Source organism: Pleurodeles waltl, chromosome 4_2 (genome assembly GCF_031143425.1).
Source record: "Pleurodeles waltl isolate 20211129_DDA chromosome 4_2, aPleWal1.hap1.20221129, whole genome shotgun sequence".
Lineage (NCBI taxonomy): Eukaryota > Metazoa > Chordata > Amphibia > Caudata > Salamandridae > Pleurodeles > Pleurodeles waltl.
In genome coordinates this window covers 489975225-489999808 of record NC_090443.1, presented here as the reverse complement: position 1 = coordinate 489999808, position 24584 = coordinate 489975225, and the positions used below count along the sequence as shown (strand labels likewise).

The following is a 24584-nucleotide window of genomic DNA, read 5'->3' as shown; positions in this document are numbered from 1 at the left end:
GAGCACAGATTTGAAAATATGGCAAATAGTGACAGAAAGGTCATTCAAAAATGGCATCTTTAAAAAAAATCCACACCTTTTATGTCTCCATCATGCAGAAGCATTTCATCAAAACATCAAATTATTTCACTGCATTGACAGGCCATTTAGCAGGAATAGTTTTAAAACATGAATCCGTCATGGACTCCACTGCCACTGATGACAAAGCTATATTAGTGAACTAAGAGGCAAGTTGTGTGTACCATAAATGGGACGTATGTTAAAATGACATTAATCAACTTGAGAAAAAAAATAGATTTTGTACAATGCACACCCTGAACTCAACCATTTCAAGGTGTCTTCATGTGTGATAAGAAAAAGAAGGCCTAATGTAATAAAATAATTGTATTGCAGCATTTATATAGCGCTTACTATCCCTTCTGTGGAGCAATGAAGCGCTAACCTACATGGTCAGCAATCTATGACATGTATGGTCTGTGGTTGGAATGCTGATGTCATTGTTTTATGATACTATGTGGAAAGTGTTTCCATGTAATGTGTGCTGACCACTGAGGTGCATTTACTGTGTTATGGGACATAGGAGTGTGGTGGATTACAAGGCATGAGAGACAAATGTGCAGTTTATAGTTTTCAGTATGCTGATAGCTTTGCACAGTTCTGCAGGTCTCTAGAGCTTCTTATGATTGTAGTCTACTTACCTGGTAACTGCAGATGTCAGTATCACCCAATCTGTTGAAGAGGGAAGCCTGGACAAATGTCAGGTCGTCTGGTTTCATGTTGTGCACTGCATGCACTAAATGGGTATCTCTTTCTCAGAAAAGGCCCTTTAGTCAATTAATGTGTGTGGGGCGCAGCGGGGAAGGAGCCTGTGAATAAAGCTCCACCTTTAGTAGCTCACAGTGATTTTCACTGAAGAGAAGTAGATTCACTACATAAAAGGTTGGAGACTCCTGCTCTAAACCAAGATACAACGGAAATTAAGGGTGGCCTGCTGCTATCTATTGTGGAAGGTGTCCTTATTTTGTGTTTGATACTTCCTGAGCAGGACTGTGGAAATGTTAACGTACTTTAAATGTACTGTGTAAATAAAAGGCAACAAGAAAGCCTGTATAACATTTGCATCCTTTGTCTTTAATAAATTCAGAGGCTTCTAAGGTTAATATCATACTGCTCATAAGCTTACATTGCTCTGTTTCTAGGGAGGAATTGCCTTTTATGGGCTAGAAGAGAACTCAAAAAAATAAAAAAGGCGCTACTATTCTAACTCAATGGCACCAAGTTTACGCATCCAAGAAGCATTAAGGAAAAAGTGTATCGCTCTGGGATGTAAATAAGTGAATAGCAGCTTGAAGCAGGCATTTGTCTGCAGCACGCACTATATCAATTAATTAATGTACAGATTTGGGCCATGTACAGAGGAAAGGGACTCAAGGTCAGGTGAGTTTAGAAGTCGTGCATGGACAGCACGCCACTTAAGGTATGTTGAATCCTACAAAAAAAAAAAAAAAACTCCCTCCCCACACTCTCACCCCAAAAGATGTCTTTGCACTGACCACTAACACATGGTGCCAGTACCTTCCCAGGCCTTTTGGTGAACGCTCTTGGCTTCCTGTTCTGGTTTCTCCACCTCTTCCTTCTTTATTTTCAGTGCCTCTACCTGCTCATCCAGGACTTTCTTTGACTCTTGGAGTTCAGACAGCTTTTCCTGCAGAAGAGGTGAGATATGCAGACAGGTTACTGGTGAGTGTAAGGGGCTTTCGTGCCCAAGAAAGCACTAGTGAAGCAGATTGTGTGTGGTGAAAGACGCTGCAAAGGACACTGAACTCAGCCAGTGTGAGAAGGGGAAAGCAGTACAGCTGAAAATTCCTTTAAACAAACAAAAAAAGGTGACCCTAAACACGTGAATCTCCATCCAGACAAAGAGTAGCCAACCATTCAGACAAGGTCGGCTTTGGAATTTTCAGAATCAGACTTCTGAAAAATACTCTGTAGGGAACACAAAGAAGGGTTATCCCCACTCGTTACATGGCTGTTGCAGACTAAAGATTCTGAGACCAAGCTATCCATCAGGACATACTAGAAGTTCCAGAGCCGACCATCCAGCTGTCGACCAAATTACACAATTAGGCAACCCATACAGGTCCAGGCATTAAATAGCACAGCAAAGCATATGGTTACATAGACTCCAAGAGCTACGACTTTAGAGACCTCTCGAGGTCGACTTACAAATACCATGCAGAGACTCTCCTCAAAGCACCAGGCCTCCTCCCCCCAAAGAACCAGTTTCTACTCATAAAACCTATTAATTTGCCACAAAATGACTTATCAAAGTTCCAATCACACTCATATGTATGTCACAGATCCAGTTAGTGTGCACTGCCTCCTTCGCCTTGGTGCAAAATTCACATTTTTCCAGGCAAATATCTACCTTCTAGCATTTTAATGTACTAAATTGTCATTGCAGCCCTTAACCCCTTCTTGAACATACCTTGTGTTGGTCTGTTTTTGAGTTTCCCCTGCAGACCATTACTCCTTCTTGTGCATGCATTTTGACAGTTCCCATTCTTAGACATCAGCAACTTATTACACGTCACATAATCCGTTCTTAACAAAGGCCCTTGTTACAACAGGCACATTCTTGTGCATTAAATACTTGTGCATGAAACACACCTGTTTCTCCTCACGACCCTTTTTGGCACCATCGATCAACTCCTGCTTCAAACGGAATCCTTCTCGAGATACCTCAGCCAGCTGCTGTAGTGCTTCCCTCGCCTTGCGACCCTTCTCCCTGATCAGATAAAAGATAGTAACATTTCTAACTCTACACAATGGAAACATTTTACTAGTAATGGTGGGTCTATCAGAGTAGGGCTGCAAAAAGGTTTAGGTGGGAAGCCAAGTAGCACTGGCTAAGGGCATGGACGAGAGCCAGCAAATAGTGCAACAGTGATATCTAGGTGTCAGAGTGTGTCTGAAGTACTGGGGCAGTAGCAATAGACAGGGTACTTACTAATGAGAAAAGAAGTATGATCTCTTGTGACTAGTCACTCTATGACAGCTGGTGGGTATATGTTGGTGTCAGGGAAGGAACAATAGTGCAGAAGTGAACAGAACATATGCTGGCATGCAGTACTGATAGCAGTGGCTAATATATAATATTAACTGTGGAAGGAGAAGACTGAAACTGGTGTAAGAGAGACAGTTCTCTGATTGTAGTACTGGCAGAGATCACAGCAGGGGAAAACACTGATGTAGCAGTGACCAGCCTTTATATGACATTGCTCGGACCCTAGCAAGAGCAGAGACACTCAGTGCTGCAGCGACGTGCAGTGCTCAGTCAAGTTATGGCGTTTGCCGAGGGAGTATAGAAGTCTGGGGGGGCTAGAGAAGAAGGAAAAAAGTGTTTGTACGGGACAAGGTGCAAATATAAGATTCTTCTTTTGCGCGGTCCCTCATGAGACAGAAACGCCTTTCCTCTAGATCCCTTACTTGCAGGTGTTTTCACACACGAAACCGCTGTTGAACTCATCCGTGCCATCACAACAATCTGGAAAGAGGGAAAACAACACGCAGGCAATGGTTAAGAACAGTAGCATGGTGTCAAACACACCATGTTATAATCCCAGAACAGTCAACTATCCCCATTAGCCCTCACTACAGCACAGCCAGACTGGGGACTCATTTTCATTGTTATCAGCCATCACTTATACTGAATTTCAAACACGGTAGGTCAAATGTTCAAACGAAAGTGTTAAACTCTTCGAAAATAAGAAAACAGCTGCGGACAACGTAAACATCCTCTCTAGGTTTCATCTGGGATTTCCCACAAAGCATTACAGCTCATTCTTTAAAGGAGACACAGAACGCCTTGCAGAAGGTACACACTTTGTAGTTGTTAAACAAACCAAAAAAGTGTGCAGATGTAAACATCAAATTGTCATTGTGCATCATTTAATTATTGAAAATGCTATATATTCCAACAAGGAGAACGAGCCAAGAGTAATGAGGGGAAAAGACAGGTGAATAAAGAATCAATGCACAGCAATTCAGAACTTAACCCATACATTTCATTTGCATAACAAATAAGTGAAGGTGCGCGAGTAGCACAACAGTACGATTTCCCCGGCAGGTTGAAGATAAGGAAATAAGAATGGGCGGGGATAGAGACAAACCTATGGCGCCTGTAAAAGGACAGGCCACATATTAGATTCCTTCTGCAGCAAGAAAAAATATGTTCTAGATATATCAAACAAGGTACTGAGCAAGAAAGGTACCAAAGAACAAAACCAAAGAGGTGTAAGAAACTGGGCATGGGGTAAACAAAAGGAAATGAGAATTGAAGAAAGAGGGAAATACTGAAAATGAAATGAAGAGGGAGAGAGATGAGACTAAGGAGAGAGATAGGGATTACACATCTGAGCAACCCATAGAGGTCCCGGCGCATCGTGAGAGACAAGAAGGGCAAAAAATGACAGTTAGCTAACTCCACATGTACTCACCGCATACACCGTCATTGATACGGGAGGATGGAATGTACTGTGGTCTGTAGCCAGCATTGGTGCAGTGAAACTTCCCGTTTGGACAAGCCGGTGTCCCTGGAGGGGACAAATTAGAAAGGTGGAACATTACATTTTTCAGATAAAAACCAATGTGGACGCCTCCCACCTACCAACAGAACTGACTGGAAATTAGCTTATTCAGAAACCCAAAGCTAAAGAGACCAACTAAAAATGTAATGCAGTTTAAAAGTGTACGCAACATACTGTGCACACCATAAATAGCCAAACACTACCACGTCTGTAACAAACAAAAAGCTGGCACTACTGTGCCCATCTCCCTAAAGAACTGCTGCCATTCCTCATTTTGTAAACACTTGTTTTATTCACAATTTTTTTTCTGCTGAACGAATGTGGATTGGCACAGAAATGCAGACAAGGCCTTACAGCGACTGGCCAGTGAATGTCTATGTTGCAGTGTTGACTTCTCCATCCCGGAATTAAATCAGCATCTTTGACTCATCCCTACATCTTAATTCTGCAACAGTATGGGACTACTCATTCCTTACTTGAACAGAGGTGACCAAGGTCAATAACGCCACCAACAAGGCACATACGTACATTACTATTGTCCTCAGGGCTGCCAACAAAACTGGTACACCAACAATTTTTTGACATATCCTACCTGGTTCATCAGAGCCGTCAGAGCAATCGCAGTAGTCATCATTCACACGGTCAAAAGGAATTGTACCAGAACCATCCAGGCAGGTGAAGGGTTTGGATTCATCATAGAAGTGGCGATCTGATAGAGCGAGAAAAAAAAAAAAAAAAAAAAAAAAGAGACGACCATGACTCAATTTCATACACTGCATCTCTTTCGGGAGTGTCACAATAAAGAGACAACAGAAATCCAAATTCTAATCCAGGCACAGAGTTGCGAGAGGCCCTCCCACGGGGGTCACGGGCAAAAGACTGTGGTTGCTGGGAGTCCTAGATGTAGCCCTAGTTCTGAGTCAAATCTGGTACTGCTCGAGGCAGAGGATGCACACAACCAGTCTGGGCTATGACCAGAGTGCAGCAACGTGACGAGGATATGGGTTGAAACCAGTACAAAGTGTAACCTGTAAAATAATATGAGTCAACATGGTTGCTTAACCATAAAAGACGTACCACTCATGCCTGAAGGCCTTGCACCCCTCCGTACTCACTCTTAATGCCACCTCCTCCAGTCACTGGTCCCCTACCCCTCCTGTCCTTGATCCCTTTTGATACACAGTCCAGATGATCGGTGGCCTGCTTGCTCCCCCAACGTCTTGTATCAAATTCGACTGCCACCAGATATAATTCTCTCCCACTTTGCCCATGTCTTGCCCAATCTGCTTGCTCTTTGCCACCTCGTATTCCAGGGTTTGGTTTTTCCCCTTCACATAGTTAGGCATTACACCGAGCCTTTAGTGCAGGCCTTAGCTAATAACCTCTCCAAAAAAAAAAAAAACTGTACTCACAAGAATTATGCAAAAGTAGTTAATAGCAAAGACATATAATTATATTTGAAGGGCTGTTTTTGAAGCATAGTTCAAAGAAAACTTTACTAAACATTTCTTTAAGGTATTTGGTGGGTTGATCCTATCTGCATTCATGTGAAATATTGAAAAAACATCAACCGGAGTTGAAAGTGATATAATAAAGAAGCTCTTATCATAAGTGCAAAGAGAACAGATGATGGCCAGAATGCTGAACAATGCATACATTCAACCCCCCCCCCCTCACAGAGATCTGGGTTTAATCCATTGTATTTTTGCCTACCACCCCACCCCAGTTTGGACCCAGGCTTATGCAAATCAGTCTTGACCCTCTTCCCCATAGGAACAGTCCAGCCCCAACTGTCAGGCCAGGTCCTCCATGGACAAGAAACAAGCATCCAGGGACCGGTTTCAGGGTATCAGCCAGGCTAGCTTGAATTCAGTGGTGCAGTGAGCACAGGACCAATGACTGGGCACACCCTTCCCACTTAGGGCGACAAATGCAAAAAGAACAGATGATGGACAGAATGCTGAACAATGCAAACATTCACCCCCTGTCACAAAGATCAGAGTTTAATCCATTGTTTTTTTGCCCACCAACCACCCCAGTTAGGACCCAGTAATATGCAAATCAGTCTTGACTCTGTTACCCAAGACAAGCAAAAAATAAAACCAAGCATTTGCAATACAATGGGTCTCGAGTTTGCTTGAGTTAGAGCTATTAGCGTTGTAAACTCCTAACCGTACATTTCTTGCCACCAACTGAAAATTAAAAGTAATACAATTTCACATAAGGAACTGATTTAAAGGGCCACGTCATGACTGTGAAGGTATCTAATCAGTACAAAAAGATCTGTTCAGTTATACCTTTGCATGGTAATAATAATAATAACGTTTCTCAATTCATGTTTAAGAACACACCCTTTTTCATAAATACTTTTCAAATAATCTAATGTACAAAGTTGAAACGCTTCCGCGCCTTAAAAGAAGCACACTTGCTTGAATTGTGAAAGCACCTCACTAGGAATAGTGAGTGCTAAATAAATGCAATTTCAATATTCTAAAATGAAGTCTGTTTCGTGGTCATTACATTCCAAACGTTTTCAGTGCTCGACTTGTGCACACGCTCTTGGAGCCACGGCCGACGCTTGGCTTGTCTCTCCCTGTTAAAATATTATCTCGCCCGCATCTAGTTAGTAGTTGGCCTCGACCTCAACTAACTACTGCTCGTCACCCTATCAAAACCCAATTCTTGCCCTCGCCCTCTAGCTTGGTTGTCTGCCCCAGCCTCCTGGGGTTTCATCCCCTCACTCACTTGACAGTGAGACCCCCCTGGGTCGGATCACCTCCACCCCAACTCCGCATCCACCCAGGCAGAGCAACGACAGCAGCAACAATGCCTCCATTTCAGGGATAACAGTAGCACCCGGGAAACACAGAACAGCTCCCGGAAACAACGCCGGCTACGTTCCTTCCGCGTATTCCAATACCCGGAAACCGAGCCCGACGTAACTTCTATTCCTTCAGCCAGAGCCATGGATATAGATAGAAGACAATATTGTTTTTGTGGCGACCATGTTGGAGTGGTTATTGATTAAACTCCTCTCCGCATTTACTATGTAATTCTACGTCATGGGGCAGACTGGAGGTACAACACATAGTTTCCGTATTTATTTTCACATTGTAAACTATCGCCTAAACATTCCTCGGGGCGTTAGCACTATAAACAGTCAGTAAAACAAGAATGTCGAAGTACAAACAGGTGCGCCACAAAAGTTTATTTTTTTTCACAGTTTACACACGGTATTTCATTTAGAAATGTCAAAGTATCAACTGAAACAAAGAATAAAGATGTAAAAGTAGTCCTCTGCTGTACAATCCGTATATTCTGACGAGGCTTTATGAGCCCAGCGGTGTCGCAGTGTCAAGCCCTATGTCCTGGGAGTTTTAAGAACCTATGTTACATGCTGTTGGGTATTTGGCATCTTACGTAAACATATGTGTACGTTAAACATATGTGTACGTTAAACATATGTTTACGTAACTTGCGTTAATTATTTAATAGATATGAGCATATCATGATCATCCTTTAATTGAAAGGGAAATGTAATTACTCTCTGAAACACGTCTCATTCGATATATACCAACATTTGCAAACTGTTAAGAGAGACCAATTAAAACAATTCAAGAGATTTTTATTTGCTAATCAAATTAATTTGAAGTGTGGGGAATTTTAAACGAGAGGCATGTAAAATAATACCAATTTGGATTTAAAACACTATAAGTATCCCATTTAACATGTTTTAGTTAAGGCAACAAAGAACAAAATGAAACAAACATTTGCAATGCAACGGGTTTCGCGTTTTCTCATGTTAGAGCTGATAATGTTGTAAACTCCTAACCCGACTTTTCACCTATCAGCAAAAGTGCATTTATGTACCTAAGCCGAAAAAGTGCATTTAACTATGTGAAGCGCTCGACTTCTGCCAAGTGAAATCGCGCTAGTAAATTAGAGAAAAAGTAGTCCACGAGCTGGACAGAAAACAGCGAGCCTTGCATGTTTTCTGTACTTGGTCGATGCGCTCGAGGAGGGCTAGCCACCGGAAAAGGCATGACGTATGCATGCCTTCGACTAATGAAAGCAAGCGGATTTTAATAGGCAAGCCCACGAACCAATGAAAAACACTGATGTGACGTCGACAGGGCTCCAAGCCCTTTTCTAAACCCTAAAGCGTCTCGCTGCAATACGCATGCGCGAGAGCATGCAACGCAGGCTCGACCCTAAAAAGGCTTTTCATCTTCTACAGCTTCCCATAGGCAGATCCGGTCTTTTTAAAATAATCAATAATCAACTGAGTCACAATATTTTGGGTATCTCGATTTTTACCTAACAAGTTTGATTCCAAAACCCCAGGTTGATCTAGTGGTTAGAGACTACATTCCTCATTGGAAAATACACAAATTAGCAAAGTAAAACTGAATAAAATGTGAACATATAAAAAAAATAGTTCTAGCTCACATACATGGGATTTATTGCAGAATTATTGATAACTGTGGTGCAGAGAAAAATGCATGAATCGCCATTCAGGCCCAAATACAGAAATACAGTCATAAAACTTAGCAAAAATCGCTAAATAAGAAAATCTAGGTAACAGCCAAGAGACAAACTCATAAAGAGTACCTACAGCATCTCTACAGAAAAAGCTAGGAACAAATGGACAGTCTCTCAGGAGGAAAAATGTCCAACAGCATAAACCCAAAGAAATAATGGTAGGAGTCCCAGATCCCAAGACCCAGGGAGTTTTATACAAAGCACATGCAAACTATTAATAGATTCTGCAAATTCAGCATGATATAATCATGGTTAGGATCGCACTGGCAAATGAGAAACAGCAACCTAATATTCTAAATCTATAGTACTACCTAATTTCTTATGGTAAGAGAAATCTTCTGCCTGCTTCCTCTGCAACTGCACTCCAAAGATGCACACACAATATGAAACAATTCTTAAAAAGTGGCTCATAGAATTAGCATACCTATGATGGAACTTCCAACGGAAGTCCTTCAAAATTATACTTGGGTACACGACGGAAGCTTCATTTACAATACACACTTTCTATCACAGTTGTACATCTTTGAATCTTTTACATCATTCACTTGGTGCTCCCTTGAAAAAAATTAGAGAGGTTTGCAGCAGGGCACTGATAGGGAGGGGGAATGACCAGGAGCAAGATGAACAGAGCACCAGAAAAGAGCTTCCATTTAAAATAAATGGTGTTACATTCACACAAAAAGGGCAAAACTACTTTCCAATATTAATTACCCTTTCAAGTGACATACATTTGTTATAAATGCAACATCATTAATCAGTTATGATCTTATGCGTCATTAAAACCCTTCATTTTTGTAAATTATTTGCACATTTTTTTAAAATCCACTGCATACTATTTTTTATTCTCCATATGAGGCTTCCAAAGTTCTAGCCCCTCCTTCGTGATTAGTAACATTTCATCTTGGATTGTGCTAAGGTTTGTTTTTTCTTATGTATATTCAGCTTTATTACACCAAACTTGGTCAAATCATTATTTCATCTGTGTTCACCTGTTACAACACTTGGAATTTAGTTTGGAGGCTCCTGATTCCATGCCTAGTGGGAACCACAACTCTAAATCTGACTGCACATACCTCTGTTGTGTACAGAGCAGCTCTGAAGGATGTCCTCCCACCACAGCTGAAGCCCTCCTGCAGCTCCTTTCATGGAAAGGAAGGGCGGGCATTTTGCACACAGTAGACCAACACTTCACAGTTATGGTTATTTTAAAGATTATACACTTATTTTGACCAATTATAGAATTTAAATTCCTGTGATCTAATTAGTGCCAAAAGTCAATAAGCATTACTTCACACAACTTCCCCTACATGCATTTTATTCGTAGGAGTTTTCAAAACTCAGGAGTTCGGAATATGACTAACACCGGATGATACTGCAAAAATTATTTCTTTGGATTCCTCTGCTAGCTTAGGGTCACTTTCCTACCAATTGAGGATGTTCTTTAGTACATGGTCATATTCCTCCGTAATAACATCTCTAAGGCAAAAACATGGTTCTAAAGCCACGAAGTGTAGAATAACTTTGTTGCTGAAGCTCCTTTGTCTCAGCCACCTTGCAAATGAATATAGCACCTCAGAGGCCCTTCTGCACAGTTCATGTTCACAATGTGCAGTTTTGCCTGAAGAACATCCAACAAGGCTATCTGAGGCATCCCTCCTGGTCACTCAAGGTTGCCCTGTCTGGCCCTTGGTGACAGAGGTGAAAAGATAAATTGTCTTTATCCTCACTCTATAGTGTTTGTGCCTGAAAATGGTAGGTCATGCAATCACTGTAACTGAGTGCTGAAATTCATTTTACATTTTTCTATAGCCAGCATTAAGAGTGTCTGTTAAGTTCAGCATGCAATTGTCAGGGCATTTACAAACATTCATTTTCTGTTGGAGTTATGTCTCCTTGCTTAAGATGGGCTTGATTCAGGGTAGGTTCCAAGACTTCACTGTTACATAGGTTGATTGAATTTAATGTTCTCATTAACTTGCATTGAAATAGATGATGTTTTAAGTGGCGGAGGCAGAAATCCGGAGCTACCTGCATAAACTGAGCACGCCACAACACGCAAGACCATATTTTCAAAGCTCACCCTTTAAAATACTGCAAAAGGTCGAGAGGTGTGGAAACAACCAATACCAACTATATTAGCAAAGATGCCAACGCACCCGATTCAGATGGGCCAAATGGCTTTATTTTAGATTTCGCTCGTCACAAATTGCTCCCATTTCCAAACAAGTCTAATGGGAATATATTCTTCTATTTATTTTTTCAAAATGTCTCTCTTTCTTGCTTCCTCATGTTCGCAAGTATACCACCATCTTACACCAAATGAGCTGGAGCCTGCTTTAGCTATTTAGTGGTAAAATGAAAATAAGGGCTTGTCCATTTTGCACAGTATTTATGCATTTAAAACGTGTCCCTTTAAGATCATGTTCTGTCGTCACCCACAGTTTTAAAAACTCTAGAATTTCTAGAATGTTCAAATCAAAACTCTACGGATGCTTATGTACAATACATGCCTACAATTTAAACTAAGAAAGTCAGAGACGTTGCAAAACAAATCAGGGGAATAGTTTCCCCCCATTGATTTCTATTGAAATAGAGACAGATTTAGGCGGGAGACACACCTTCTTCCCCCGTCAAAAATCGTGAGTCTACCGCTTAAGCTAGGTCTATTGGCGTGTATGATGTCCTGCTATAATACGTTAAACACTCGCACGATCCCCTCTAGCCGGCAAATTGGGTATGGTTGAAAGAATGTTCTGGAGTTTTAGGCGTAGTTCCAGACTAGGAGGTGTAATTTCCTCATTGGCCGCTGATTGCTCCTGTTGTCCCAGCATGCAACACTATACAACACCCAATGGAAATCAACGTAGACGGAAATACCCGTTACCAGGGGTGACCGTAACCTGGAAGGGACGCTGTTGCCGAGCAACAGACTGACGAGCTGCAACATGAAGATGTGAACAATAAGGCTCGTAAACAGCACGAGAGGAGGGCTCCGGGGACTCTGCAGATGAGAGTTCTCTATAGAAAGAGAGAGGCTGTCATCTCATGAGAGACACGTTCGAAGAGAGTGTCTGTTCGGACCGTGGGAAGAGACCCGAACAAAGGAGAGGGAAGCTCCAAATAGAGCAGGAGCAAAAACGGTCTGAGGGTGGCAAGCGGTGCAGTAGAGATAGTGCCTACAGTCTAGAAGACAGGAGAGCGAGACTGTCGACAGCATCTTCCAAGAGGCGTGGGTCTGTCAAGACGGGAAAATGCCCGTGACTGTCAGCCTCGAGGCCGTGAAACCCCCTCTCCACGAGCAGATATCTGAGCTCCAGAGGAAAATACAGCTGCTTGGTAAGTGCCGCGAACCATACCCTTCACACCACCCACTCAAAGGTAATGGTGAAAATCCAGTAACCCCGGGACCTGGGTACGTAATTATATAGCAACAAAAGTGGTCCCCAAAGGGGAAGTCTAGCCCTTGACTTCCCTGGCAGTGGTCAGTTAACTCAAAAAATCTTTCTCATCAATCAGATTGTTAAGTTACATACATTTTATTCAACAAAATTGCATTAAAAAGTATTCTCGGAGTCAAGATTCAATAAATTCAGGTGCTCTTCATGAGGTGACAGCACAGTGCAAGTGACTGAAGTGAAATTAAAGCATAATTATAGTGGCCCTGATCACAATACAGCATCACTTATGAGGACACCCCACCAGTAGGGACGTGTGTTTGGGTTGATGGTGACCTAACAAGATCTGACGGATTCACTCGGTTCGACTTGTTACTTACACTTAGTTTGCCATACATGTGTTTTGCATCGGCGAATAGATGAACACCAGATATTCATTTACTGAGAAAATTGGAGCAAATACTAGTTGAAGTGCGTTAGATGCAGTTAGTATGGGTCTTTTTTGAGCGCACTTTCGCTATTTCTTTCCGAGCTGCACGTTCCAATGTTTTGTCACTGTTTATGATGAAAATGTAAGCACTGAGGGCGCATTGTCTCGGGGATAGTAAGCGCTGGTTACATATAATGATGGGTACTTGCACCGATGAAGCTTTCCCACCGGTTATTGCTATTTTCTTTTCGGTACACAAATAACAGCACTCAATGATCCCAACGTTCTGGTTGGTCTTAGTATGGTAAAAATGTATTAGGCAAGAATATTGTGCCTTCTCCATAGATGGTCTTCATCAGTATTTTTCACATGTGTAGTATGGGGAAGAAAGAAAGATGAGCTTCTCACACGCGGAGAGTGGGTAATTCCAAGTATGATGTTTATTGTAAGTCCACGGCAGGCATACACATCTGATCTGGCTGAAGGTCAGTCTAGCAATGCCCCTCAGGAATCCAGAACCTATTAAGGAAGATTCTGTTTCCACAACCATATAGAACAAATAACTTGAATATAAACAATGAGTAAGGGAAGGTAGGAACTAAGAAAGAAACAACAAGCACAGGTAAATACAATTATGAGAACAAGATACCATATGCTATATCATCTTCCCCCTCCACAAAGCAAAAGGAAAACAATAAGCACAGGTAAATACAATTATGAGAACAAGATATTATGTGAACAAGATATACATGCTTTAATTTAAAAGATAATCATTGTATTTTGAAGGGAGTTTAACCAGTCTATGGCTGCGTGTACGCAGTGGTTCAGGAGCTGGGCACAACGAAGAATCCAGTCTATGGCTGCGTGTACGCAGTGGCTCAGGAGCTGGGCACAACGAAGAATAAGAACCAGGATCATCCTCTCTCTCCAGATTATGACAAGAAGTACGCGCTTGGTAGCTGGAATCATTCTGTGTGTGATTGGACATCCTGTCTTTAGTAGAACTGTTGATGAACGCAGCACTAGAACTGGTATCATCTTCACGTCCAGCATAGACTTGTTTGAAAATGTCAGCTTGCGAAGAGGAAATCGGAACAATGGAGTTTTTGTTCCACCACCCCTTACCTTCCAGCAACACAGCAGATTTAGAAACTCTTACAACTTTAGCAGGTAACAAATATTTCGATGCTCCTTTGGATACCCTACACGGTTTCTCGATCAATACCCAGTCATTCACACTAACCATTATCTCACTCACATTTTTCCGAGAATCATAGTCACGCTTCTGGACAAATTGTTTTTCAGAAACTTTCTGTTTCAGCTCTTTAACGTCAACATTCACACCCTTGTGAAAGACGGCCATCCATGAAGGTGTTAATTTAGATCTAGATTCCCTCCCTCTGAGTAATACAAAAGGCGAAAAACCTGTGGTGGAATGCGGTGTATTCAAATATGCCCATAGTTTCTCATTTAAGAATTCTTTCACATTGCAATTGGTTGCAATGGCTGTTTGAATGCCCTCTTTAAGAATCCGATTAGCTCTCTCCACAAGTCCGTTAGAAGTTGGACTGTACAAAGCCACACATGAGTGTTTTATGTTAAATTTGAGCAATACGTTTTCTATTTTGCTGGAGATGAACTGTACCCCATTGTCAGTGACAATGTTGGACGGTGGGCCTTCCAAAAAGAATAGAGATGATAAAAATGAAATGACAGATTCTGTGTCAGCATGTTCCACAAAAGTGTAGTATATCCATTTAGAAAAATAATCAATAGCAACAATCATATGTCTCATATTTCTAGGCAGGAGGTTGAAGGAACCTGAAAAAATCTATAGCAATACTTTCCCAAGCACCATTGGGAAAAGGAATATTGTGCAAGGGTTCATTATGGCACTTCCAATGCTTATCAGACACTACACAAAAAGTGCACTGATCCACAAAATTCAATACTTGTTTGTCTAAACATGGCCACCAGTACTTTTCCTTTAACCTTCTATAAGTAGCTGAAATACCTAAATGCCCCTCATGAGCAGCTTTTATAAGCAAAGGCCTCAAGTCGTAAGGGGGAATGCAAACAGGGCCTCTCATACACACACCATTCTCACACGACAATTCAGCAGCTAGTTGGCGATAGGTGTTAAGTTCCCCACTAAATTTCAGATTTTTAGGCCAACCATGAGTAACATGAAACATCACCTCTGACAAAACAGAATCTCTTGACATGGCAGAATTGCAATCCTGCTCAGAAAATAAACCTTCGGAAGCTAAAACCACGTCTACAGCACCAATTACACACGCCGTGTCCTCATGCTCTGTATCAGACAGGGGTAAAGGCAACCTGGAGAGGCAATCCGCCCTAACATTTTTCCCTCCAGGAAGGTATCTTACCTCTAAGTTGAACTCTTGCAACTTAGACAACAGTCTTACTAATCTTGAAGAGGCCTTACCTAAGCCATTCCCATCCATTAGGAATACAAGTGGCTTGTGATCCGTGTACAGTGTACAGGCCATACCCCAAATATAGGTCTTAAACTTACATACTGCCCAGAAGCAGGCGAGGGCCTCTCTCTCAATGGTGCTGTAGTTGATCTCAGCTTCTGAGAGAGATCTTGAGGCAAAAGCGGTAGTGTGTTCTTGTCCTTCCACCCATTGGCCAAAGACCGCCCCCAAACCTTTCATACTAGCATCCACCGCTACAAAGGATTTAGCTGAGGGTATAAACGGCTTCAAAGCCGGAACAGATAATACTAGTTTTTTAATAGCGTTAAATGCTGCCATCACTTGTTCACCCCATTCAAACTTACTGCCTTTCTTCAACAGATTTCTAAGGGCTTGTACTATCATTGCGTAACCATCAACAAACCTTGAATAGTATTCACAAAGACCTAGAAATGAGCATAGCTCATCTTTATTCGATGGGCAAGGCGCATTTGTGATAGCTTCCAGATTTCCCCGTTTGGGCTTAATGCCATCAGAAGAAATAGAGTGTCCTAAGTATTCTACACTCTGAACCAAAAATTTACACTTCTCTCTCTTGATCGTGATACCACAATCTTTGAGTATAGAGAACACTTTGTCTAAGATAACAACATGTTCTTCCATGTCTTTAGTGTGAATCAAAATGTCATCCTGAAAGGCACATACGTTCTCAAAATCGCCAAACAAGGAATCCATTAACTTTTGAAAAACACTCACTGCAGAAGCCAGTCCAAAAGGAAGTCTAAGATATTTATATGCCCCAAAAGGAGTCACAAAAGTAGTGTGTTCCTGAAAATCAAGACTAAGAGCAATCTGATGATATGCAGAGTGTAAGTCAATAGTGGAGAAAACTTTTGAGGTGCCCAAACTAGCAATCATCTCTTGTATACGAGGAGGGGGATGACAATCAATGATAATATTTTTATTCAATGATCTTAAATCCACGCATAACCTCAAATCCCTATTCTTCTTCTTCGTGAGGACAATGGGCTAAACCCACTCAGAGGAGTCTGTGGGGGTTATGATGCCGTCTTTGACCAGTTTTTCTAAGAGATCTTTGAGCTGCCCTTTCACAGAGATAGGAATAGGTCTTACCTTATGTGAAACGGGAACAGCTCCATCCTTAAGTCTGATACAATGTTCAAAACCTTTGACAACTCCAATTACATCAGCAAATACCTCAGGATATTTCATTGTAAAAGACGCTGAGATGTTGGTAACAGGTAAACTGATTTCTGACACTTCTATAGGCATTTCTCCTAAAACTATGGGATTGTCAAAGCCGGGACGTAATACATGCCCAACTTTGCAAGATCTTTCCATCCTATGATATCTCTGCCATCCACTGCCACGTATATTTTGGTCATGGTGCTTCTACCTAAAATAGATAAAGAGGACAAAAAATACCCTAAGAGCTCAATGTCATGATCTCCAAAAGCTTTGGGGCTAATGTCGGCATCATTCAATACTTTCGTAGTTGGCCAGTATCTACGGTAAGTGACATCTGCAATAATGGTGACAGGTGAGCCAGAGTCAGCCATGACAGAAAGTTCAACAGAGTCAATAACTGCTTGACAGATGGGTCCCTTGATATTTCTAACAGTGGCAATATCCACTGTTAGAACGACATTAGATAGGTTAGTAGCACAGTCCTCTTCATCATCAGACTGTTCACCTTTGGAATACACATTGTTAACTTTTACTTTCATGCTACTGCCACTAGGTTTGTAAGAATGGTTAGGCTGCCTGCAAACAACTTGGAAATGACAGATTTTTTGACATTTTAAGCATTTCTTGCCCAAAGCTGAGCACAACTGGTTGTTGCTTAGGTGATTGCGTGACCCACAGCAGAAACACAGTAGTGTGTTCTTATTACATTTTGTAGTTCTCTCCTTAATATAGTTAACTTCAGAGTTTTCTATTAACTGATTAACCCCTACATTCTATGAGTGTCCGGATACTACTTTAGAGGTAACAATGGATCTCTCAACAGCTTTAGCTATGTCTAATGTTTCCTCTAAAGAAGGATTGCGACACGCTAATAACCGTTCTTGAATTTTTTTTTGAATAACAGTGGAACACAAACTGTTCTCTAATATGCATGTCTACATGAGAACCAAAATCACATCTTGCAGCCAGCACACGCAAATTAGCCACAAATTCATCCACTGTCTCATCCATAGACTGCTTGCACATTGCGAAGTTGAGCCTTTCTAATAAAACATTGTATTCATCCGAGAACTGCTTCCCAATTCTTTCTTTCGCCTCATTATAAACATTTCATATTTGAGTGTCGCCACTACTTTCATTTGGCGGAGGGATAATAGGTAAATTGTCAAAAACACGCTGCCCGGCCACACCTAGATGATTAAATAAGAGGGCCAACTTCCTGGTGGGAGGAAAGTCATTAGCATCAATAGCAACCAAGTAATTTTCAAAAATCCTTATCCATTCTCTCCATTTAATGTCCGGTTTCCCACTTTTAGTTAAGAAAGGTGGAGGCTGAACTACTAAATTACTGGTCGCCATAATTATGATGACAAAATAAAGTCAAAGGTGGAGTTGAGATGCCTTGTAAATAAATTCAGTCCCAAATTCTTAAAGCCAAAAACACTTTCTCCACAAAATTGCTGTTGAAATAACACTAATGTTCTTGTTGGAGAAGTCGCTCGCTTTAAATATAAACATGTTCTCTTTTATTATTGTTTATTTTTTTATTTATTTATTTTGAAATTATGTTTCAATCCTCACTTACACAAATCCCTGCACGATGTAACAAAACGCGCGTTGTAACAAAATGCGCGTATTAAACAAGCACTTTGTTGCTGGAAAACTGTAACTAAAGTCCTACGTGCGTTTCGTTTCCTTGGTGACCAGTTTCCAACGCTCGGAAGCGTAGCGTCGCACGTAGGCGTCTCCGTTTCCAAGGCAACCAAGTTGGTATTAAAACAACGTGCAACGTCGTTACGTAGCCAATCAACAACGTGTGACGACCGACGCTCCAGAACGAGGCAGACTGTTGAAGCAAGTGTCTCACGCGCTCACGTGCGGAGAGTCAAAAGGAAACAATCCTCGCGCCTTCAAAACAGTAAGATTTAACGGCAGAAACAAGGCGTATTAAAATTAAGCGCTGCGCAAACTTTACATGCGGAATGCTGACGATCACGATGAGCCAAATTACACTGCCACAATGTAAATGCTGGTCGGTGGACTCGTTGACTCCGTGTCAACTCCAAACTGCTCCATAGTATTTTCTTTCCCACGAAATCTGTACCCCACTCCTGGTACCAAAAATGTAGTATGGGGAAGAAAGAAAGATGAGCTCCTCACACGCAGAGAGTGGGTAATTCCAAGTATGATGTTTATTGTAAGTCCACGGCAGGCTTACACATCTGATCTGGCTGAAGGTCAGTCTAGCAATGCCCCTCAGGAATCCAGAACCTATTAAGGAAGATTCTGTTTCCCCAACGATATAGAACAAATAACTTGAATATAAACAATGAGTAAGGGAAGGTAGGAACTAAGAAAGAAACAACAAGCACAGGTAAATACAATTATGAGAACAAGATACCATATGCTACAATATGGCCTTGAATTGTAGGTATGGAAAATAGGAAGCCGAAGCAAGGGCCGGGCACAAACGTGAGGAAAACTTACTTTGTTCACTATTTACAGTTCACGGTTGTGTAAGGGACATCAGGGTTTTTAAGAGAGGGTTCACATTTCTTTGACTGAAGCGTTTGTGCCCAGCATGGTGATTTTGCACTGATTATCTCCAGATCAGTATTTGAACCTATACCGTTTGTAGTCTAACACACAATGCTTTTTACTTTCATCTGAGTTCCCATTTTTTTATATTTGAACTACTTGTTTGCATTAATTAGAATTTCCACTGATATTCTAGTTTTACTCTATGGATAGTCCCGTTGTTTTCTTAGGAACATGTATTGTCTGTCTAAGCTGGAGTTGTTGTGGGGCAGTGTTGTCATATTGCTGTTGTTTTGTAGTTGCAATTGCACTCTCCTTGTATTGTTGTAGTTATAATATTGTATTATTGTAACTACAGTGTCAGAGAGTTCCAGTGTTGAACATGCAAAATTCTAATGACATTTTGGGACTGTCGTACTACTGATTTTGGTGCTGGTTGAAGATAGAAGGAGCAGAAGGGTTTGGAGAAGAACTGTCTCCCAGTGTCAGTGCTCTTCCTCAACTCTTCCACTTTTTAATGGTACAGCAGCTGATGGAAAACACACATGGTATCTACGTGCATGCTCTCTCTCTCTGTATATATGTATATGACAAATCAATCCTTACTTCGGAACAAGGAACACGGAATCTTCGGATTCAGAAACTCCAAACAAATTTAATACAAAATCTTCATCAACGCGTTTCAGCCGTAGCCTTGATCACAGTTGGTGGTCTCTGGTTGCACACACCTTTTAATGGATTCCATACAAACAATGAACAAAGGACAAGTACTCCATATACCATTCAGGGCGCCATCTTGAAATGTAAATCTTTTGAATATCGGTAGGTGTCATATACCCATCATTGACAAACAATCTTTGCCATGCATATTATTTGCATCGTTATTGTAATTAATCTTACATTCTATATTATATTTAATTCATATTCATCAAGAAATGTCTCCATTTCTATACACATATATTTCAAGCAAAACGGACTTCCGTCAATGTAGTGAAATATGTGTTTTTGACCACTGACTTTGTGTTGCACCACTTTGCACCTGGATTAGTTGTCCAGTGTTCACTAGTTGCAGATTACATTTTGTATTCAGTTTAGCTGCCTATTGACTTTATCGTAGCGTTAGAGATTGCTATGTTAAAGTTGGCCATGATTTTCCACATTGTAAACTGTGCTTGTTTTCGTATTCTTTCTCACCGAAGAGCTAGGACATATTATCACCGAACAGCTAGTACATAATATGGAGGAGGTAGGCAGTCAGCATGATAAGAATGTACCATACTGATGTTTTTTAGTGCAAGCAGGGGACGGTTTGGGCTTGGGAGAGACAATTTGGGAAACTGGCCAGTTCCAACCTGCTTCTTTCAACTCTGACCTACATTCGCCAGCATGTTTGAATATTTCTTTCTTATGGGAGGGTTTTTTCCAGAAAGCCCTTCTCCTGTACTTTAAGATATAAAAAGGTGGCCCTGCACAGTAGCGGTGAAATTTCCGAGACCTCTGTCCGGATTAGACGTCGAATGCCTGAAACCTGTCCCGTGAGGATGGACATCTCTTTCTCGTAGTTGAACAGGGTCATCTTCTTGCTGGCATGAGAAAGAAGAATCATCTGATAGGCCCTAAGGGTTATGAATTTTTACTTCATTATTTGCTTTGCAATTATAATATTATCATGATTATATATATTTGCTGATTACATTGCATTTGAGAACCATTTTGGTATATTTTCCTTTCATTGCTGTGACTATTTTTGAACATGTGCTTTTACCATGCTAACCACCTTTTTAGGAACCTCGTGGTGAACTAATAATAGATGTCTTCTTTAAACTGAGAAGTGCATTCCAGAGAATTTTGTCAGCTCGGTCATTAGTGAAAGCAAAACAGTCATCAAACTTCATTCATTGATATACTGTGTTTCATTCATTGATCTATTTATACATACTCACATTATTTCAAGTATATACGCCCCCTCCTGTCCTATTTCCCTGTTTAATTCTTTAAGCCCAAGTGGGCATTACATCGGGCCAAAGAATTCAATGGAAGAGAGTCTTTAATCATCTTGCCCATGTGGGCATTGTTCCTCAATCTCATTCCAATCCATCTCTGCCCTATTCTTTAGTAAATCCCTGGGAAACATCACATTACTACGATGGCCTTCCACTAAAGGTATCTATCACCATGTTACACATTCATTATCCTAAAAACCACCTAAAACTTCTATCGCTGTGTCTATCTATCCCCACACCTATTAAATAAGAAGAAAAGTGGGTATTACATTAGCCCAATGTAATGCCCACTTGGGCTTAATAAATTAAACAGGGAAATAGGACATGATGTGGCTGTATATACTTGAAATAATGTGAGTACGCATACAGACATCAATGAATGAAACACAGTATATCAATGAATGAAGTTTGATGACAAAAGTCAGTTTTGCTTGAAATATATGTGTATAGAAATGGAGACATTTCTTGATTAATATTAATTAAATATAATATAGAATGTAAGATTAATTACAATAACACTGAAAATAATATGTATGGCAAAGATTATCAGTGATGGGTATATGACACCTACCGATATACAAAAGATGTACATTTCAAGATGGCGCTCCGAATGGCATGTGGAGTACTTGTCCTTTGTTTATTGTTTGTATGGAATCCCTTAAAAGGTGTGGGCAAGCAGAGACCACCATCCGTGATCAAGGCTACGGCCGAAACGCATTGGTGAAGCTTTTGTATTAAATTTGTTTGGAGTTTCTGAATCCGAAGAGTCTGTGCTCCTTCTTCCGAAGTAAGGATTGATTTGTTGTTTATATTGGGCGACCGGCCCCCAGCACGGACCGCCGCGCTGAGTGGCCCCTGCTACAGCTGGACTTGGAGTGGTGTGGAATATCTCTCTCTCTCTCTATATATATATATATATATATATATCTTACCCACTAGCGGTTGCCAGTAGGTAGTTATAGTTAGGACCAGGTTTCCATAGCAAAAGCATTTTTTCTTTTGCAAATAGCTCTTGCGCCATTGTGTGAATCTTCACAAAAATGGATTTGTGATGTGTAAGTGAGTGTAATGTGTATTAGTGTGTGTGGTTGTGTGGGTCTGTGACTGGGTGTGGTAGTGGAACTGTGGAACAAATCAGAAAATGGTGGCCACAACTTCCCTGTCCGATTGCGGCTAGCCTATCACGGCACTGCAAGTGGTGCCTCAGTGGATCCCCATCTCTGGATATACGTTTTTTCTTTATTAACTTCCAAACTTCTGAACAGATTCACACCAGTTTACAAAAATAACTTTTTCTGGACCGAGATCTAGCATCCTGCCAAAGTTGGTGTAATTCCATTCAGTGGTTCAGTGTTAGTCATGTCTAAAATCTCTATGGAAAATTACATGGCTAAAACATGTTTTGGGACTCCCCTTTTTTCTTGGCGCCCACATGACGAATCATCCCGAAACTTTTCAGGCAGCAGTTGAATTTAGCAGCGCACAAGTTGTGAAAATTTTGCCAAGATTTGTCAAATGGCTTCTGTTAGAAATGGGGTCTCTAGTTGGCAGTGGTTCGCACCCTGTACAAATAGGGACCCTCCCTCTAGTCAGGGCAAGGAACTCACACAGTTAAGATAATCCCTGCTCACCCCTCGGTAGCTTGGTAGGAGCAGTCAGGCTTATCTCCGAGGCAATGTGCAAAGTATTTGAACACCCATGTGGTAACACAGTGAAAACACCACAAAAGTACACCACACCAGTTTAGAAAAATAGCCAATATTTATCATAGTAAAACAAGATAAAAATGATGAAAGTCCAACATACACAAGTAAAGATACACATTTTCAAAGATTAATTCTTAGTATAGCGCTTAGAAACACAATAGCTCCAATTGGGGCTATCACAGCATCTTTACAGAATCGCTTCCAACAGTCCGACAACACTCGTGAGCGAGTACGGCCCGATCACAGAGTCATGCGGACCCAGGTGCAATACCTTAGAAAACGATGAGGAAACAAAGACGTTGCATAGAGTCGGGGAGGTGAGGTGTCACTGGAGCCAGTGCAGCATCAGTTCCTTACTGCTAGGCAGGGGAGGTGAGGCATCAGTTCCTTGTGGGTGCAGGGAAGGTGATCTGGCCTCGGTGGGGAGGCATCGTTTTTTTCCAACAAGGTGGGGGTCGATGAATCTAGCAGGTCAAGATGCGAGGCGTTAACTTTGTTGTATTGCAATCACACCACGGACCACAGGTGCTACAGGTGGGAGTCACGCTGCGGCAGGATTTTGCAGGCACTGCAGCGGTGTCAGTCCTGTGTTGTAGGCTGCAGCCGTTGCACTCAGCGGGGACCACAGCTCCGGTGCAGGCAGAGGTGCGGGGTCAGACAGTAGCGCCGGTTCCTAAGTCATTCTGGAGTCAATGTGCTTAGTTTCTTCTTGGTTGCACCAGAGCTCACTTCCAAGGGCCCAGGAAATGGATTTGGCACCACTTGGCAAGTCAGGACTCTCAACAAGAGAGTACAGGCTCTGGCAAGTGAAGTCTTTGATGGCAAGCTCAGTTCAATCCCTTGGAGAGCCTTGGAAAGCAGGATGTAGAAAGCCAAGCCCAGTTCTTTCACTACCAAAACAGAAGCAGCAAGCATCAGGCCAGCACAGCAAAGCAACATGCAGAGTGGCAGTTCCTCCTACAGCATCCATCTCTTCTTCCTGGCAGAATGTCCTCAGTCCAGAAGGTTTCTTACTATGTGGTGTCAGAGGTCCAGTATTTATACCCATTTCTTTCTTTGAAGTATGCAAACTTCAAAGAGAAGTCTTTGTAGTGCACAAGACCCTGCCTTTCCCTTCCCTGTCCCCAGACACATTCAAGCGGGTTGGATACTGCTTTGTGTGAGGACAGACACAGCCCTTCTGAGAAAAAAGTGGGGGGGGGTCCCAAAACACGTTTTCCCCATTCATTTTTCCACAGGGATTTTGAACAGCAATAGCGCAAAAACTACTGGCTGGATTTACACCAAATTTGGCAGGAAGGTTGGTCCTGGTCCAGAAAGAGTGCTTTTTATGTTTTTATGTAATTCCGTTCACTAGTTTTTAAGAAATTAAGGGGAAAACAAATTTGTATATGTAGAGACGCGAAGGATTCGCGAACCATTCTGATCTCGTGCAGAGATCTGATTGGCTGATAACACTTCAACAACAGAAGCTGTTGAAGTGTTGTCAGCCACCTTGGGACTTGGCTGAAGCCAAATCCCACAAAAAAGTAAAAAAAAAAAAAAAAACAACAAAAGGGGCCAGGGTACGAACACCATGACCCTTTAGCTTTGGTGTGGTTGGGGTCCCAGAGGGACCTCCCCCCCCCTTGCTCCCCTTCCAGGGCTAAAAAGCATATTTTTTGTTATTTTACAAGCGGAAACACAGTGGATCTGTGACTTCGCTAGTAACATTTCTAACAAAACAAAGCG

General features: G+C 41.6%; 2 protein-coding genes across 3 annotated transcripts in view; one reads left to right on the top strand and one right to left on the bottom strand.

Annotated features, from left to right (window-relative positions):
- The window catches only part of PRKCSH (PRKCSH beta subunit of glucosidase II), a 199565-nt gene extending 192047 nt beyond the window's left edge, over positions 1–7518 (bottom strand). Inside the window, exons 1-6 of the mRNA XM_069231886.1 lie at positions 7335–7518; positions 5182–5298; positions 4500–4595; positions 3490–3547; positions 2671–2788; positions 1576–1705 (exon numbers count right to left, since the gene is read on the bottom strand). Of these exons, the coding sequence (XP_069087987.1) occupies positions 1576–1705; positions 2671–2788; positions 3490–3547; positions 4500–4595; positions 5182–5298; positions 7335–7425 (610 nt within the window). The 5' untranslated portion in view covers positions 7426–7518. The remainder of the gene's footprint in view (positions 1–1575; positions 1706–2670; positions 2789–3489; positions 3548–4499; positions 4596–5181; positions 5299–7334) is intronic.
- Positions 7519–12037: 4519 nt separating this feature from the next.
- The window catches only part of ODAD3 (outer dynein arm docking complex subunit 3), a 92411-nt gene continuing 79864 nt past the window's right edge, over positions 12038–24584 (top strand). The window contains exon 1 of one of the 2 annotated variants that reach the window (XM_069231880.1): positions 12038–12467. In XM_069231880.1, coding sequence (XP_069087981.1) covers positions 12383–12467 — 85 coding nt within the window. In that variant the 5' untranslated portion in view covers positions 12038–12382. The remainder of the gene's footprint in view (positions 12468–24584) is intronic. The other variant, XM_069231879.1, reaches the window with a different exon arrangement.